At 36.6% G+C, this 19848-nt stretch overlaps 1 protein-coding gene across 1 annotated transcript in view; it reads left to right on the top strand.

Annotated features, from left to right (window-relative positions):
* Positions 1–19848, top strand: part of LOC104372899 (uncharacterized) — a 53277-nt gene extending 33429 nt beyond the window's left edge. Inside the window, 5 exon segments of the mRNA XM_086617730.1 lie at positions 6712–6803; positions 11923–12105; positions 12642–12701; positions 14905–15006; positions 19612–19848. Of these exon segments, the coding sequence (XP_086473856.1) occupies positions 6712–6803; positions 11923–12105; positions 12642–12701; positions 14905–15000 (431 nt within the window). The 3' untranslated portion in view covers positions 15001–15006; positions 19612–19848.

Below are 19848 nucleotides of genomic sequence, written 5' to 3'. Positions count from 1 at the left end.
TTTAAATGTATGCTTATATTTTCAAATGATGAACTGCTGACAATTCACAAACATTTATGTTGCAGCTCCACAAAATGTTTGTCTTAAGAGTCTTTGTTGGTAGAAGTCATATTTGAATGTGTGTATGTAAGTTGCACTAAAGTTTTAGTAAGTAAAAGCAAGTTAGTAATTTCCTAGCAGTGTATCTTTTTCACATTGTCTGTAGTATTCTGTCTGTGCAGATGAAGATGTCTCATGGGCTTGTTATTATCAAAAACACAGTTCAGAGATGTTTTCATGGGCTGAAGGTGGTTGCAGTTGGTGAGGATGTTGGTTGCACCACACCCTGTTGATCAGATAAGATAGCAATTAAAGACGTAGGCAAAGAAAAAAAAAGACTGCACATTTATGTTAAACATAATAAAGAAGTCTTCATGATGTGCAGCACCTTATTTAAGAACAAGATATTTAAGAATAAAAAATTGTCATAGCATTTACATTGCAGATGTAAAAGTGGGAACAAATCTAAACTTGCATGAATGTGTATCATTTGTTGGTTTGTTCTTTTTTAATTTTAAGGACTTCATGGGTAATTCTAAGTGTAAAAATAAGCCCTTCAACTTCTTTGTTTGATGATTTATTGCAGTGTATGGTTTGTGCTTTTTCTACTAGCAAGTGAATCCTTTTTGTCAAAAACTTCAATAAATCTTTTTGCGTAGCTTGCTGAGAGCAAACGCACACATCTGTGTACCTGCAGAGGTGCCTAGAGGACCCAGTGTGAACACAAGAATTCTTGGGACAAAGGCACTGCTGAAATGCATTTAAAACGAAAGTCCTTGTCCAAAATAACTTTGTCTTAATAAATAACGTAAATGACTTGGGGAAAAGGCATCTTTTATCTGTTTTGCATGTGTTGAATTGAAGCCCTAGATTCTTAGCTGTTGTTAATCAGTATTGCTGCATGGACACCAGCCAGGTAGCTGTTGTTCATACCAGTTGGGAATCATTATCCCCTCTGACATGGAAGTCCACGAAGTAGCCCAGTTCAGGAAACTGTGCCATCATAGTTACAGGAGGGACAAATTGCTTGGAATCCAACTACGTGCTCTCCATAATACTTTAAAAACGCAAAGTTTTAAGAGTACGTATTCTAATAGCCGAGTTGCTGATAGTTTTGATCACGTTTTCACAACGTAGCATGTGGTGGCAATAATTGACTTAAGGTATACAGAATTGAGTCCATGCCATGTTGCTTTTGCAGCTTTGATTGCCCAGCTGTTTGAGAGCAGCTGCAGAATGTTCTAAATCTAAAAATGTATTTTCAGCCTTTTTTTTAAACCTGTGCTCTGGTCACAGTATGATTCTACATGCTTAAAACTGGCACAAGAGAAGGGAGAATCCATATGAGTACAAGGGAATTGATTCAGTTTTGGAAACAACCAGACAAACAGTCTTTTCGGTGGATTCTTTTTGTTTTTAAATCTCATCCTGTTTGTAATCTCAACTCGAGAAAGAAATACGTCAACATAACTGAAATGGTGTTGCATTGAAGTAGCGAGAATGAGCAGCTAGGGTCAAAGAGACAGAAGACATTAAGCTAGTATTTCTGCATTATGCCCTTTAGTTAGCCTTTTAATAGTTTTGTAAACTGAATGTTTATAATGAGTTTTCAGTCACAGAAGTTGACAATTTGACTTCTACTCATCCCTGCTTTCCCGTTGTCCTCCTAGTTTATGATGGAGTCATAGCAGGGCTAGTGATCATGGAATTGTAGTAGCGGGAAAGTCATTTTAAGGCAGATGAGCACCTATACTGTGGTAATGAATAGGATAAAAATAAATCCTTTGGGGCAGGAAGGATGATTTTTGTGTTTTGAATTTTACCACAGTCTTCCTGTGTGTCTTAGACAAGACACTTAGCCTTTCAGTGTCTATGTTTTTCAGTCTGCGAAATGAGAACAAGCGTTACTTCCTAGATTTAGAATTCCTTATTGGTTCTGTCTAAGAGTCACCTGCTTTATTTATCAAGGTTTTGGCTTGCAATCTGCCTGTGCGGGGCACACTCAGCCTACAGGTTTGATTTAGCAAGCCGTGCTGAAATCAAGTCTTGTATCGTTTCTGTGAGTAGTACCATTTACCCACAGAGAAGTTCTTAGTGTGCATATCAGAGAGAATGTGGACCTTTCCAACCTGTGTAACCTCCTTTAATAAAGATACAGTTACTGCAGTTGACCTCTTGTGAAAAAAGTGAATCCATTTGTGTTTTTATTCTGTGACCTGAATAGAAGATGTAACAGAATGGGCACTGTTCACTGGACGTGGGAATTCTCCCTTGCTCTGACTCATGTAGAGCAGCAGGGAGGGGGATGAAAACGGGCCCCACAAACCCGGTATCCAGTTTTGCAATACAAAAACCTTTCGGATCTGAACTTTGTACATTTAATATTCCAGAGAGTATTTAGAAGTTTGATAAAAATCCATAGTAGTGCTAGAGAAAGATAAGGCTGGCTATTGTACTAAAACAATGTTGTGGTGTCAAGACAGTATATTTATGCTTTTTTTTGTTGCAAGACTAACAGTGCCCATCAAACTTTGTATAATTTGGTATTATGCTAAGTAAAGGAAAAAATACCCAATCATTCGCTACGTTGCTGTAAAAAGTGCTTTAAGCTTTATACGCAACTGCGTTGCAAACTGGTCCATTAGCATGATGTATTGCTTCACAGCAGCTGGGAATAATACAGTGGTGAAATTACTGATGTGGTGGAGGCCAAGACTTTTTTGTTGTGTAGAATATAAAAGATACTCTTTTTTTTTCCCATTATGATCATCCATTATTTTGCCAATATGTTTTCTAATGTGTCTTGCAGAGTTTCATGATAGTTTTTCAGAGTTGGATGAAAATTTCTGTTCCACCATTGTGGTTGGTCGATTTTTAGCATGCATCGTTGCCAAGTTTTCCTTCAAGCCTGTGAAGTCAGAGTCGTAAGGAGTAGGACAAAGCCTCAGTAAGCCTTAGGAGCTAATGAGGAATTGCAAACTCTTTGTTTATTGCGTCTGGCGCTTTCTCAAAATCTGCTTCATAGGAGCCAAACCACTCATTTCCTCAAGCAGATAAGGAGGATGCTTTCTCTCCCTAAGTCAAAGCTCTGTGACTTTGTAAATAAGGCTGTATAAATGTATGTTTTACAAGTGTACTATCTAGAGGGATTGCAGCTAGCACATCGCAAACTTTTATCTCAGAGGACCTGAACTTCAGGACTAGTTAAATTGATTAAGCTAAAAAGAAGCACAGACTTTAAAAGCACCTGCCATCACAACAGCTAAAACATGAATTGTGCCCGAATTTTCTGAAATGAGATTTTTAAGCACACTAAACAGGTATTAAATTGAAAATAAATGTGCTTTTTCCCCCCCACCCTTTTCAAGAGCACTCTGATGGTTTTGAGACCCATGGCACAAACTTTAGGGAACCTACCTCTGTCAGAGCTCCGAGAGAGAGGAAATATAAGGAAATCTGCCCCCCACCCCCCAAGTTGTTTCAAGGCAATGAGTCAGGACTCTTTTACGCAAGTTCCTCAATATGTAATTTTTTATTTCTACTGCTGATGTGATCATTTCATGGTTCTTGTTTGATATACATAGTCACAAGTGTTGATCTGTTGGATAAGGCCCAGGAGCTAACCAGACCGTCGTTTTCTTGTCTATCATTTTCTAATTCTTCATTCTTAGGAATTAATCCAGGAAATGTAAATGTGGAAGTAATTCTGTATAATCTCCTGCTTTAAGGCAGTCTTTCCCAGATTTGGACAATGCAGAGCAACTGTGTTAATCTTCCCTCAAGCAGATGGAAGCAATTCTCTAGTGTAGAATCTATTGGTTGTTAGTTGAAATTTAGACTCTCTATTTTTCAGGAAATTCCAGTGTTTTGAATTCATGTTTCAATCATGCATTGAAATAAGAATTTTTAATACAGTCAGGCTGAGCAATTGTTTTCATATTTATTGTATTTTATATTGTAATTTAATACAAAAGTCAAAACACTTCAACTTTCATGTATTAGACTTACTAAAAACAAAGCAATGAAGTTGAAATGAAGAGTTCTAACTTGACCAAAACTAAAGATGTGGATTTAATGAAAATGAAATGTTTTAATTGTATTCCCTTAAGGGAAAAAAGTGTTAAGAAAATGCTGGTTCCAGAAAAACATTGAAATTCTAATTATTATTTCTCTGTTGTCTGGGAAAATGTTTACTTTCTTCACAGTTTTGAATTTAGCTTTCTCTGTGCGACATCACTCTAAACACAGGAATGACATAATATTGATTTTAGTAGAAGCAACTCATATTACTTTTAAGACAAAACGTAACTGACCTGAAATTCCTTGATGGGAAATCTGACAAAAAAAAATTAACAGTGAATAATACAATGGGACTATGGAACAGACTTCAAAGTCTCCTATGAGAAGTATGCTAGAAGCAAAACATTTTTAAGGTATACTGGTAGGGGGAAAAAAAATGGAAGCTTTCTGTAGAAATGGAAAAGTTTAATGAGCGCTTTCATGTTTCATGTCTGCGTTTTGAGTTTTGTTTTATTTCTTTTTTTCTTCAAGGGCAATAACAGCATGGGTTTTTAACTCCTTAGCTTTCAACAATGGAGTGTAATATCTTGGTTCACCATCGTGTTAAAACTGCAAGTGCTTTTCTGACCACTTTGGCATAATGATTTATTATTAGTGTTGACACTCTGGGGTTGTTTGTCAGTAGAAGTCAAAAGCTCAGGTTTTGCTCCTTCTGGCAGATTACACACAAATTATGCAAATTGCTAGAGTGCAGGTTATAACCTAGTTATGTTGTACATCTTGAACAATGGTAGTTTCTGTAAGGGAAAGCTGTCTTGCATTTTAGTTGCAAATGTGTTTTTTTTTTCTCCTTTTTGTATTCTAGAGAAGAAACCACATTGAAAAGTGAGAGTATGTGTGCAGGTTTTGCCGCTGTGCATCTTATCTGCTTGTGCTGCTGAAACACCTGAAAGCTACATAGCAGTCAAATCGCCTATATTCATATAGTTAGTGGCTTTTCTAAGGCAAAACTGTTTTTTTTTTTTAGAGCTTTACCAATCTGTTTATAATAATTACCAATAAACTGTAACTTCACTTACAGAATTTCATAGAAGACTAGAAAATTTTAATTTTGTTTTTTTCCAGGTAAATCTAACTTGCAAATTCAAGGTACTTTGTCATCTTATGGCATATATTTTTATATGCAAACTTATAGTCTACTTGTGAGTTGTTTGGTTTTTTTATACATAAATCATATGCATTTTAGGAATAAGTACTTGGTTATTACATTTTTTTCCAACATTTTCATTTAGCTTTTGCTTCAGGTGAAATCCTTCTTTTTAATGTATTCATATCTCTCAGTTGCATTAATAAGTGCTTTTTATATGTCTATATTACGGATTCAAATCAAGGCAGCTCCACATAGTTCCCTGTTGACCTCGAGAAAGTGGTGATTCTAACTGTGGCTTGAGGGCAATTTTAATCCAGACATCATTCACAGAATCATAAAATCACAGATTGCTTTGGTATCAAATGGCTGAAATTGCCCAATGGCTTCTTTTTTTCTGAAAAAATAATGGTATAATTTTGACTTCATTCCTTTGTTTTTCACTATAGATATTTGTATGCGTGTATATAGGTAAGTACATGCATGTATATTCTATTGGCCAGCACAAATACTGGATTGGCAACAGTGGTTGGACTTCTGTGTTCACAGAAGACAGACTTTCCATCTGCAGAGTTAGACTGAAATGGAGATCAAGTCAATCAAGACAAACTTCATATACTGCAGAAACGAGTCTGATTCATAGTCCACAGAACCCACAGTAGATCACTACTAGCCTGACCACAGTTGGTTTCCTTATTAACTGTGTTTAGCACAGAATAAGGACCAAACTATGACAGATGTGTCAGGGTTGAGGTGTGGTGGCAGGCCAATACTGGGAGATGTGCTTGATTGTATCTGAGGTCTGAAGGGAGACATTTGATTTCAGGACTGTCAGCACTTAATTTATACGCATGTGTGCACATTTAAGGCTTATTTTAAAGAAAAAAAAAAACAACCTTCATATCACCTATGTGCCATTTAACTTTATTTATATGTCAACAGGAGCTGAGAAATCTAGCTGCGTTTTTAAGCTTCTTGGTTCTTGTTAGATTACTTGCCTAAAGTTTGTTTACTGGGGTTTACGTAACATCTTGTAATGATCTAATAGAAATATAAGCAGTGCTGCATAGTTCATTTGGGCTGCATGTCCTTGTGTTGTATTGCTCACACCTTATTAGTGTTCTGCAAATGTTCCACTTTTCTTTAGTTTTGGCAAGCTGCTCAGAACACCATTTCCTTCTTTTCATTCTGGTGGAGTCCAATTGTTCTTTGCTTATACTACATGAGCCTTTCCCAGAATTTAGCCTGGAGTTTTTATACACTGGGGAGTTTCCAGTGTGTTTAGATTATAAAATTATTTCCTAGTGTGACTGTGACAGAGCCATGCTTTCAGATAATACCGTCAAACTAGATTTCAGTAGTGGTTTTCTGTGTTTCTCTGCGGTATTTTGCTATACAAAAATTATATGTACAATCATTTTGTCTCTTGAAAGTGGTATTTTTCAGGTCATCCTCCCAAATAGTTAGGATTGTCCCAAACTTCTTATTGTTCTGTTTCTCGTTAGGTTTGTGTAGATCAATTGGTGTAAGCAACTTTCTTATCAGTCATCTTGAGCAACTAAAGGGAGACTGTGTGATTACTCCACATGTTAATCAGGTGAGTAGATAAATATATTTAAAGTATCTGGGTTTGGGTTTTTGCTTTGGGGTTTTTTTGGTTAATAATCTCCTCCCCACCCCTATGCCTGAAAGACTACACCCAAAATAGCCTTAGTCATACAATTTTTACTCTTTCATTTCCATGCAGGAAGATGTCCTGAAGTTGGGGGGTTGGGGCAGAGGGAGAGTCCTTCCTCCTTTTTTCCCCCAGTTTCTCTAGGCTACTGGTTTTAAAGCACAAACAAATGGTCCGTGTGCCAGTTTCTGATAACACAGTTTAGAAATAAAATTCAAGGAACACTGAACATTTAGCATCTCCAGAGTTGAACAAGACTTTGAAGAGCCTGTGTTCAAATACTATATATAATTCCTCTAAGCAACACTGAAAGCCTCAGGTGCTTACATATCCATGCAAGGGTGCTGTTTCCCTTGCTCCCCCCTTATTTCATGTTCGCATTTCAAGACCACAGTAAATTCGGTGAGCTTCTTATTTAGGAAGGTGCTGTGAGAGCCCTGGCAAAATTCTTTTGCTGCCCTAGGCAGATAGAAAATGGCCACCTACATACTGGCAGACTTCCAGGACACTGACAACTATTCCCTTGTTGCAGTTTTCTGCCCACAGCTGTGCTGGAAGTTCATGCTCCCATTCCTGCAGTGAAAGTGTGTGTATGCTAACATAGAACTGGGAACTGGAATGGATGAAGTGCAGGCGCAAGTGTTTCACCTTTCTACAAGTGGTGAGGGATTCTGGCAGCTGTTTGTGATTCAATGTCATAAACAGCTACAAAAAAAGTTGCTCAGAATGTGACTGACAGAACCTAACATCTCTGATTTTTGCTGTCCACGAGACTAAAGGTTACTAAAGGACAAATGTGATTAATGGTAAATTAAACTAAACCCATATAAAATATTTAAGTTCGGTCATTCAAAATAAGCCATTGAAATATGTCTTAAGATGGGCGGGTTGATGACTGTTCAAGAATCGATGAATTTGCCAAGGTTCAGTTGTGTCTCCTTTTCAGAAGTACACATCTTCAATGGAGTTTGGCATAAGTTGTTACTGTCTGTTAAATGAGAGTAGCCTTTCAGTGTCCTCCTAAATTCACTACAAGGAAAAAAAATGTAATCTTGGATTTGTTTTAAATTCCTTTTACCCCCAATGTCAAAACATTACCAGTCTTACTGTATTAGTAGTGTTAACAGAGAAAAATTGTTTCTTGATACTATTTGACCGCGTCTTTTTTTCTGTGGCCAAAAAAGAGGAGACAAAAAGTTGACAAGGTAGTGATACTGAGTGGTGGGAGGGTGTCCCTGCTGTATTCACATAGTCATTTCTTGAAGGCAATGCACAGTGTTGTTCCAAATTAAAAACAAAAAAAAAAACCTACAATGAGTGATCCATGCCACTGCAAACTACTCACTTTGAACAGTTTTGTTATAGTGTTAATTTATGCTTTTTAGAGTTAAAGGAATCTCATAAACCACAGTTCGGTTTATTCTGTTTCTTGCTTAGTGTTGGAGAGTCACTGAGTCTGATGGTGAGATTATTTAAGCATTATCAAATGAATCATGAATTCCTAAATTTAAATTGGGAATGGAAGTGCTATACTGAATTCTTATTTCACTGCCCAGAATTTATAATACAAAAGACCTTTGCTATGTTTATACATAAAATAGCATACTCTTTCAAGGAACTTATTTCTAAATACAAAACATTTGCAAACAATCATTGTATACAAAGTCTAAATATTTAAAAAACAAGTGAAGGAAAATCACTTCCCTCTTAGCTGTGTCAAATTTGCATAAAGAATTTAGGGTCGTCTTACAATTCCAACAGTTCTTAGGATGTTAAAATTGAAAGTTATTACTTCTGTGAAGAGGAGGAAGTAGGAAGGCAAGAGAAAGGAGGTTCTTTGAGACTTCTATAGTCTTTCCAAACCCGGTAGTAAGCAATGCGTCTGTTTTACAAACCAAGTTGTAAGTACTGCCTCTCTTCTTGGTTCCTGGAAAAAAAAATATCATGACTTTTAAAGAAGTAGGAAAGACCTGTCTTTTCAAGAATATAATATTGTTAAGGTATTTTCTAGTAAGTACGCACCTCTTAAAATTAGAGTGTGCTATAAAAAAACCTGTCAAACACTGTAAAATGATGATAAATATTTATTCTAGCATCATGTAGAATGAAGCCTACAATCTAGAAGTTACAAGTTTGTATTCCAGAGTTTGTAATTGACTTGACAGTAGTAAGTTTGGATTTATGCTCAAGGAGGTCTTTGAAGGCTCTTATGCCTGTCAGTCATTAGGAAAAAAAATACATTTTATAAGAATTTGATTTACATATGTATTTAATTTAATAAAGCAGTACACTAAAACCAAATATAAACTGTTCTGTTCCAAATTCCATGTAGGAATGCTCATCAATACTTTTTCTGCTTTTGTAAAAGTGAAAATTACTGTGTAATGACCTCAGAGATTTAGTAATGTTGTTAATATTACCATTAATATTGAGCTCCATTATGTAAATTTCTACAAGGTAGAAATGTATTTTGAGGCATTAGAAAACAACTCCTTTGTATATAAACTCACTTGAACTGTTCCTCTATATAGAAAACATTTATAGGCTTATATTTCAGTTTTATAAAGAGAAATAATTGTAAGACCGTGCATTCCCATTGAGAAACTCACTGAAGTCCAGATCCAGGGAAACTTTACCAGCTGAAAAGAACCCGCAACAGAATGGAAAGAATAAGGCTTTGGTATACTGTCATTTGAGGTATTTCAGGTCTGTGTGTCAGTATTGTTGTTAGGCTCAACTTTTCCCCATTGCGCTATGACTGTCATAGTCATACACAGCACGCACTTAGAGTTCCCCTGTGGCTGGCCAAGTAACAACTGTGAAGAGTTCTGTAATGTGAACTGCAACCTGTTTTATTAAACAAATGCCAGTTTTTACACACAAATCACTCGAGATGGAACACCAGAGAAGATCAAGATCTTCCTCTACCACCATATGATGGACAGCCCTCAGCTGAAAAAAGTTTGGTTCCTAAAATAGCAAGGGTAGGACAAGCCAGGAAGTAGGAATTATTATTTCTGAGGGAAAGTACATACTGGCCACTCAACCTATGCCTTTTCTAACTCAGGATGCAAGCCCCTTGCATTCAGATGCTGCTAAAACCTTCTAGAACGTTTTCACAAGAAAAAGAAATTTCGAAGTGCTTATTTTATGCATTTGATTATTTTAGCAGTATATCTAAGAAGAAAAATACTTGCTGCTACCAACACACAACTACATGTGCCAAAATCCAGTTTACAAAATTCATGAGTCTCTTGTTTCAGTGAAAGGCACAAAGCATAATCTTCCCGGTTGTTGCTGTGTATTCTGCTTGTGAAGCAGGCAGGTGACATCTCAGCACGCTGTTCGTGCTTTAAATATTTTTCGTGTAACCTGGAACTGTGCTGCCTAGACATCTTATTAGACCAGCAGGTAAATTCTGCTTGCAGTTATATTAGTAATAAATGCTGAATAAGTCACCTGATGCCATAGGAGTACTGCAGATTTTTCAGCATTTGATCCTAAATACATCATTCTTTATTTTCTAGGCTACATTGCTTGTTACACAGTATAAGGAACATCTACTAAAATTGCTTGTTACTGTTGTAATAAGTGAGTAATACACTCTTCATGCTCTTTCTTTTTTCCCTTTATAGTTTTGCATAAAAACAATGAGAATATTTTCTAGTCAGCTCAGGTGCAAACAAGTGAGTAACTATGACCTAATCACTGGTCTTAGACATATAAACATGAAATACAAAGGCTACTCAAAGGTCAAGAAACATCAAAGGTTGAAGACATGGATGTGTCTGCTGCTTGAACCTTGTTCCTGAGTCCACCTAGTAATTTAGATCATAGCAGCGTTAGGCTGACTCAGCCCAGCCTCCGAGGGGCACGTTTTTTTTCTTAGCGCATGTTGAATGACTGCCAGCCTATTGTTCCCAACTATTGTTGTCTGAAAAGACAACATGTACTAAAGATGAGAAACAGGAAACGTTCATTTGTCCTCTTTGTGGCAGAAGAAATTTTCCAGATTCCATGTGTTGAGGTAATTGTTCAGAAGAGTATTTTTCTTCAAAATGCGCAAGAGTTAGATCACTGGAACAACGGTGACGGCCAGTCACAACTACATCACGTGATTATGTATTTTATAAAAGAAAACACTACCTATCTTCATCTGAATGCAGAGGAAGGTACGCTTCTTACAATGTATAAATGTGAAATACTTTTAAAATAACATAGTAAGGAATACTACAGAGGTTCTCCTTTGACTTTTGCTACATGCCAGAATATGTGGCTCTTCCGAGAGCCTTGCTTTCCAATGACTCCTGTTTCCTTTCTGTTTCTATCAGCTATATCTTTGTAGTTTGCTAGTTTTCCTCTTTTAACTGGTTCTTGGCAATTTGTGATCTTCCTTCCTACAAAGAGTCTCCTTCACACTTTGTTCCACAGTGTGACTGCTTCTATACATAAACTGTTGGTGACATCAAACACAGAATACAGGATTTTGCAGGTATAATCCATGCCAACAGGCTTTGCTTTCGAGATCAGGCCCTCATCCTAAGGAAATTGCACTGGTTGGTCTCTTGTAAACCCAGTCCCTGCCCAACCCCCTCCACTTGCCTGTGCGACTCAAAGATCGTTAGTAAAGAAACAGGAAAGGCAGCAGATTTGGAGAAGAGAAGGCAGTCTCAAATCACCAGTAAAAATGAGCTGATGCTGACTTCCGCTATGCGTTTGCATGTATTTCTCAAACATGGAGCAGAACAAGAGTGCAAATCCAACTGCAGGTAGGGCAGACAACAGCTCCATGCACCTTACTTCTTGGAGAAACATAAAATACATAGTAAACTATTGTGCCAATTAATGGTAAAATGCTTGTGGATTAATATCCTTCACGTATCTTCTAAAACTGGTGACTTAGATCTATCTCTCAGAAGCAGAGATTTCACTCATGTTGTATTTTAAAAACAGGAGAGAAAATATTTTCATTTATCAGTGGTGTTTTCTACTAAATATATTCTCAAGGTTTTTACTAAAAGGTTATTTCTATTTACCTAAGGTTGAATACCACCCTTTCCAAAGACCTCAGGAGCTGGTCGATTATTGTAGGAGCAGAGATATTGGTTTTGAAGGCTACTGCCCTTCAGCCAAAGGTGAAGCACTCACTCATCCTAGCATCATTCAGCTGGCAAAGAAATATGGCAGAACCCCAGCACAGATTTGCATACGCTGGAGTATACAGGTAATGGAGGGTGGTAACAAAAACGTGTCTCCTCTCTCAGGGAAAAAAATGCAAATAGTTGGGGTTTTGTGCATCAAACCAGAATTTATACAGAAAGCATCTTTGCCTTCAGTATGTTGATATTGCATGAACTAACTGTGCCGTACTGGAAATTTGGAATGTAGTATGCAAAGCACGCCAGTTTTTTAAATATGCAAATAATCTGATTGTGGAGAATAAAAAGAACCACCAATAAAAGATGTTTTCAAAATAAGTGTTACAAGCAGTATGGGGCATTATTCAATTTCTGTCACTCAACATGAAGTACTAAGCAGTAAAATAGTGTTTTAAGTTGACATTAACCACATACTCTGTGTTGGAATTTAATGCCATGTATATAACTGCAATTAAAAATAGCATGTGGAAATGTTAATGTCCTCTGAAAAATGAAATTGAAACCTCTGAAGACGTGAGGAATGTCTTGAAATGTTTTGAAGAAAGATTATTTTCTTTGAAACTATGTAAATTTTAATGATGAGAAGCATTATGTTTTTCAGAATGGGATTGTCACTATTCCAAAGTCCACAAAAGCAGAAAGGATACAGGAAAACTGCAAGGTAAGATTTGGTTAGATACTCAAGTCTGACTAACATCCAAATTACTGTTTTTAATACTTTGGTTTGCCTGCCCGTTTTCCTATACCAGTTTCGTATTGGGGCAACTCAGTTAAAATTGGCAAATTACAGTACCATAAAATTACTACAATATAGTAGAAAACTGTAATTCACAAATGTCAGAAATCAACTGGAGAGCTAATCACTGTGTATAAAGAAGATATCCATAGAAAGACTTCACAGTTTATTTTTAATATTTCTATTTATTATTTGGCTGATTGTAGAACATTGTAGAACATCCTAATCTTGTTATTGTTAGGTTCTCTTTGTGATAGGCACATAGGTCAAGTGGACGGAGTCTGTATGCTATGCATAACACTGCATGAAAGCTGTAAAACTCTCTTGGGGACATACCAGATACGGATCTTCTAAGGAAATCACGGTCCCGCCAGAGCTGACTCTTTCCCTACCTTATTCCTTCTACTTGACTTGCAGAGAAGGTCCCAGAATGAAGGGGATGAACAAAGAAAAGTAGGATGGACAAAGAATGAGGATTGGCAGCATGATTCCCCTCACCCTTTTTTATTTCCTTTTCATAACAAATGTTTTTAATTCTTTACTTCTTTTTCTCTCCATTTCTCTAATCTGAAAGTATGCTTTCTTTGGGGAAAGGGAGAGAAAACCACAACAACTTTATTGTTACTTCCAAAAATATCATAGGGGTATGAACTGTTTGGCTAATCAGGAAGAAACTTTGCAAGAAGATAGGAAACTTCTGTCTGCTAGTTAAATCACTCTCTGTGTGTAGGTGTAAATCAACGTACATGTAATGAGGATTTCTCCTGGTGGCTATGCGTGTTTATTTAGCCTTTGCCTTGACTATTTATTCTGACATGCACACTGCCTTCTGTGGTACAAGCACAGCTGTTTGCGGTACTGTATTGTGAACCAGAGCAGAGAACAAAACCAGGTTAAGATCCTTCCTATTCTTTTTAATTTATTTTCCCCAATGATATTTTAAATCTTGATTAATTCTATTTTTTTACAGAGTTTACTCCCAGGCCCCATCAATTCATTGCATCTGACTAAGGAAATGCACTGCAACAAAACACTTAGGATGGAGAGGAGGAGGGGAGAACTGGCACAGTTACTGGATGTTGTTTATCACATCTCTCTTTTTCTTTCCCCATGCCAGTGTGTTGGCCTGAGTCTCTACCATCTCTAGTCAAGTTGGTGAAAACATGGACCTCATTAAGCCCTTAATATATAATATACAGTATTTCTGGTTCTGTGCCTGGTCCCTGGTTTAGTTTTTAAAAACTTGAGCACTGAAGTTTGACTACAAGTGTCATTCCAGCAGACAGTGATTGCTGGATAATGCAGGATGGGAGGAGCTCATCTGGCACCAGTTCAGGCTCCACAGGATCTTTTTATTGAGTATGGAGGAGCTCTGACAAAGACAACAGGCCAACTTAGAGCAACTTCAGTTCTGAAGTGAGAATGTCTGAATAAGACACCTGCTAAGAAAACACTGACAACCGTCGTTCATGTTGCAGGTCTCACCACAGGAAAAGTTGATGGCTGTAAGAACCTATGCATGAAGACAGGTGGTTGCTTTCAAGTTCGAGTTAGTACCGAGGCACTATAACGCTGTATCTGTTTCTGTATTAGCTGATCTATGAGTGTTTTGTCTTAGTCACATAGAAAAGATAGATACAGCCTTTGGTTTGCTAGCTTTGTCAATGTCCTGATACCTTCTAATAGTTCTCTTTGGCTAAAGTTCTGAGGAAAAGAACTGTTACACTCTAGACTGAACACTGAGATATAAGTGAAGTACTGAGCTCAGGTTTCCAGAGGGATTGCCGTCACGGTATTCATATACCTCTGGCAGTGACCACAGAGAGTGCTGTCAAAACCAGCTTTGATAGTACCGTTGTCTTAGACCCTTGCCTGAGGCCAGAGTGCTATGAAACCATCTTAACAGAGTCTCCAAATAAAAATGAGTCACAAAAGGAGCAAAGGACCTAGTGGAGCATGTCAGCTTAAGGGAATATTTGTCTGTGACAAAAAATAAAAAGAATTTCCAGAAGGAAAAACCTAGAAAGATTCTGCCTCGCATTTAAATGTATCTTGGTCAGTTTAAATAACAGAAATGCTCCTGATTCTTTCGATGTTCATGATGTTAACTATGTATGCATTCCCACAGGTGTTTGATTTTACAATAGCAGAAGATGATGTTGAAATTCTTAATGGCATGCACGATGGGAGACATGTTTCCTGGGACCCAAGCCTTATTGTGTGAATGAAGGTTTGAGCTTTTTCCTTTGTCAGTGATCAGTGAGTCACAGCATCTAACTTAAACTCAGCAAAGGTTGCAATAAGAATATAATTGTAAGATTAATGTCTGCTATTAATGATAACCGATTTGAAATCCTTAATGTTGATAACAGACAAAAGATATCTTTGAGAGTAGCACTTTTGTACAGAGTCTGTCTGTACAGGTATTTCTATCTCAAATCCTGATTTGTAGTTCACTGAAGCCCATGCAAAGCCTTCTATTTATGCCATTGATCCTGCATCAAGCCATTTAATCAAAGAGCAGGAAGAGATAGCCCTTCTTTAAAAATGTAAGAAAAAATGCTACCTATTAGTGTACAACACAGGTGTTAAGTAAGAAATATTTTTTAAGTACTTTGTTAGAGGGACACAATGTATGAAGAAGAAAAAGCTGAGTGAAAAAAAAAATGTTAATACTATTACGATTACAGTATTTATACTATGCAATATACTGCAAATCTCCATCAAAAATATAATCTCAGTGTAATAAGCAGTAGCTGAGCATCACCAAAAAAGTTTTATGCATATTACTGCATAATAATGGCATTTCCCCAGAGAGTTCTATGCATATTATTTACTAGCCTGTAGGCATAACAAAGTAGAAATCTTTCCAGAGAAGTCCGTGTGCAAATAAACTATCTGCACAGCTAAGAGTTGAGCAGCAAGCTCTAAGAGCCAGAGGCATCTTTGTTACTACTGATCTTTCTCTGTTACTGGAAATTCTGATGAGTTTTGTGTAGCTTTTAGTGAGAATTTGTCCAGGAAATCTCAGTAAGAGACTATACTGTTCCTCAGATTTTCTTATAAAATATGAATATATTTATAGAAAGAGATGTAGTATAGATATATGTAGTTTACAGATGTGTTTTGAGAAATATGTCTGCAGTCTTTTATCGGCTGAGTATTCAACTTCTAGTCACATTGGTTTGATATTTTAGGAGTTCCTGTGTCTAGAAAGGTATGGAAAATCTGACTATGATTTATATTGTGTGTGGACTTCCTGAGGCAGTTTTCCCACTGCTGTTCTGCTTTAGTCATATCGTGAAACAAAGCTCCTTAGTTTTTTATCAAGAAGTGACTTAGAGCAGTCATGTATTCTGGCCTGCATTGTTTGTCCTCAAAGTAGAGCTTCTGTACAGCTTGGCTAAAATGCAGACAAACTTGCCTCCTCAGGTTAATTAGCTGGTTTTTGCTGGTAAACATTTCCAAGAAAATTTGTCTAGATTTTCCTCTGGAATCATTAATGTATTATTTATTGTTTTAAAATACAATACACTGTATGAAATGCTGTGCTCACTAATACCTGTACAATGTACTGTTCCACAAAAGATACACAATTTCCACAGTAAGGTTATTTTCCAGAGTTTCAAGTGTTGCCTGCAGTTTGGGGTGCTTCTGTATCTGGAAATGCTACTTTAGGTGTCTAAGAACAGCTATATACCTGGCTTTACTGTTGTGATGAGAGGTTCAGTAGTTCCAAAAAGTAAGGCTTATTTATAAAATTAAGGTAATTTTTAGGCTTTTTTTTAGCTTTTGCAGAAAATGATGGCAATGACTAAGTGAAAATTAGAAAGATTGGTCAGAAATAAACCACAGGATCTAACAGAAGCAGAATCTAAAAGACCAAAAGGATATAAAAGTGCTGAACTTATAAAATCAGGGAGTTTAACTCCATTTTTTATTTCTTCTTTGGTCAGTTAGCCTGGAGGTGCTCATCTTTTATGACTTTTTTTTTTAAAAAAAACCCTCAGAATTCTTCCCCCAAGTGAATTCTTGGAGTTATACGCATATACTTCCCCAGGGCTGAAATTCCTCCTCTTGTCCATGTGTCTGTACAGCAAGCTTCCTCTAGAGAGAAAACTGTTTCACTTTTCTGCAATGACCATTTTTAAGATACAGCAATGCATCCATTTTATCAGTGTGACCCATCATCTTGCTGACAGCAATAGGGAAAACACCTGAAAATTGAAGACACTTTTTCTTCCATATTATGTAGGTCATTTATGGTAGTGACTGATTGGGGCACTCCTTTCTAGTTGAGATAAACCATAATTTAAAATAAGATACAGTTTATCAGTGTTGTCTACCGAAGTGCAATCAGCTGCCTTTGATAGAGCACTGTGACTCTTAATGGAAGGGAACTCTTGAAACAAATGAGGAAAGGAAAAATATAAACTAGAAGGTTATATTTTGGAAAGGATGTGACAGTTTTCTGCGCAGTCAAGTAGCTTCCTCTCTGACTCTTGAGTGGTTCTCTCTCTCCTTTTTCATGCCTATTTCTGAATTTCATCTTTTATATTATTGGGGATGAAGGCACCTAAGAACATTTAATTGGAAAATAATGGGAATGGTTTTGTAAAGTGCATATCTGAGGAAATATATTTTTTTTTAATCAGGCTACAGAAGTGTTTCTACTGCACCTGTCTCCCAACATAACTTTCAAGACGTTATTTTTCTGGTTAGCGTGTGTAAAAAAGAAACTATACTACTAGTAAGTTCTCATATCCACTAAGCCAAGCATCCTTCTTTTTGCGCTGTGGTTAACACCAGCTGATTTTCTTTTTAAAATAGTAGTGCTGAACTGTTGTGACAGGAAAGCTGATGTTAACCCCATGTTTTTGTAAATGGGGGCAAAGGTGGAGTAGCTCTTGCTGACGCTAATTGAATCCAAGCAGTTAGCTCTTTCCACTTTGCCACACCCCTTCCAAAGCTTTGAAGCTCATCTCTGACGGTAGTGTGTTGGGTAAAAATAACAGGTAAGCCAACCTTCTGGCAATGTTTTATGTTGCTGTGCTGGGAGTCGTCTTCTTAATCTTTTGTTACTTTTTGCGGCCTCCATTAAGACGTCTGCAGTTTTGAAAGAAAATGTCAAGTATTTGCACTGCCTTGTAGTGAGCCTATGTTATGCTTATGATGCAGCCTTACAATTTGTCTTTATGAATGGCTGCTTACCCATCTGCAGCATCACATAGGACTAATTACAACTGCCAGGACATTATAGAATAGTAATGACTTCTAAGCGACCAAAGCATGAGAACTATTTCCCAAACTTGCCACTACACATTGGGGCAGGGGGAGAACAAGCCTGAAATGAATTTAAATCGATGAAGCTGATACTACTTCCCAGTGATATAACACATCTTGCTCTGTAAACATTGTAGGCATGGCCACCATTAGGGGATGTGCTTCTCTCAGCAACTTTGCATATAGATCCATTGTACCTATCTCAATGACTGTTCCCAAGAGGAATGTTTAATAGAGGCTGTGCTAGCCAGTGCCCTTTGAGAACCATTTGTAGCTGACCTACTAATAGGAAATTTAACAGTATGTTAGCAGCGTTATCATTCTGTTAATGATTGCTCTATTTTTTTCTTCAGCAAAATAGATTTCCAGGACTTTAGAAATGAGGCTTCAAAATTCCAGTATAATGAACTATTGCTAAGTTCATAACTTGGCTGTGGAATCTGGAGGAGGGGAGGGTACAATTACCTTCACAGTTCCCTGGTAACAAGGACAGCAGAGATTGTTGTGTGGTTTTGTTCTGTTTTGTTTTTCTTTTTTTCTATGAATTCATTTTTTCCTAATGGTTCTTCACAACCTGGATTCATCCCATTGAATGTCCATAAGTATAATGTTGCCAAGATGAATTTACAGTAAATCACTTGCTTTGGGTGCAGTATGAAGATGGCAGAAGATTAATCTGAAGCATAGCTGTCAAGGTCGTAAATAGACTGTGGTATAAGTTCACTTTCCTGATGCTGAAAAATATATATTTAATGGACTCTTTATATTAATGAAACAGCAATCAGCTATTTTATATCATATGGTTTGTGAGATTTTTTTTTTGCGTGATTATCATGAATGTCTTATAAACCAGATATAAGTACCTTTGATTAATCTGAAAAATTATCAGAGGTAGGTTTGGGTTGCTTTTTTCAGGAAATGGTTATTTTACTGCTTCCCCCCCAGGATTACAAATAAGTAATATCTGTAATCTGCCAAATAACTGGATTTTCCATCTAAGACTTCCGTTTCTTCAGAATAGCATGTTAAATTCAGTTATTGTGTCCATTACTGTCTTTAGTTTACCCTAGATGAAAAGGTACAGTAGGACTTCAGTTGACTGATCTGTATCACTGGAATAAAATAAGTTTTCTAGTGCTGCATTGTACAGTTTCATTACTGTAGAATTTCTGCTATATTTTAACATGAAAAAATCATATATGATGACTAGATGTATTAAAGCATATTATGGTTTTGGGTGCAATGATATCCAGTAAAACTGTTGCGTGTCATGTTCTCGTGAACTACTTCAATTCTTTCCACTTGGACTTAAGCTTTTCCTAATGTTACAGTCATATATATAAAGTACAAATTCTCACAAAAATGAATATAGCAAACTTTTTACAATAGCCCTTTAAAACAAAAAGTCCATTTAATCAATATTAATTATCAATATCAAGCACTTAAAATAAAAACAGACCACTTAAATTATAGAATGCTAATATTAAACAAATATGTGCTGTAGTCTTCGCAATGTTCTCATCACTTTTTTCTTTTTTTTTTCTCAAACCAGGTTTTTGATTTTAATCTGATGGAAGAAGATACGGAATTTTTGAACACTATGAATATCAACAGAAAATTAATTCATCTAACCTACCCACTGTGGAAAGGATAATTTTAAACTAGATTGTTCTATACTGCAAAAGTGGTGCAACTGAAACATTAATTCATTTTAAACTGAACAATAAATCTAAATTATTCTTCTTGGGTACTCAGAGAGTACTTAATAAATATCAATCAGTAATCAAAA

This window comes from Tauraco erythrolophus, chromosome 10 (assembly GCF_009769465.1).
Source record: "Tauraco erythrolophus isolate bTauEry1 chromosome 10, bTauEry1.pri, whole genome shotgun sequence".
In the NCBI taxonomy this organism is placed as follows: Eukaryota; Metazoa; Chordata; class Aves; order Musophagiformes; family Musophagidae; genus Tauraco; species Tauraco erythrolophus.
The sequence above is the reverse complement of the archived record's forward strand: the minus strand, read 5'-3'. Positions and strand labels throughout refer to the sequence as shown.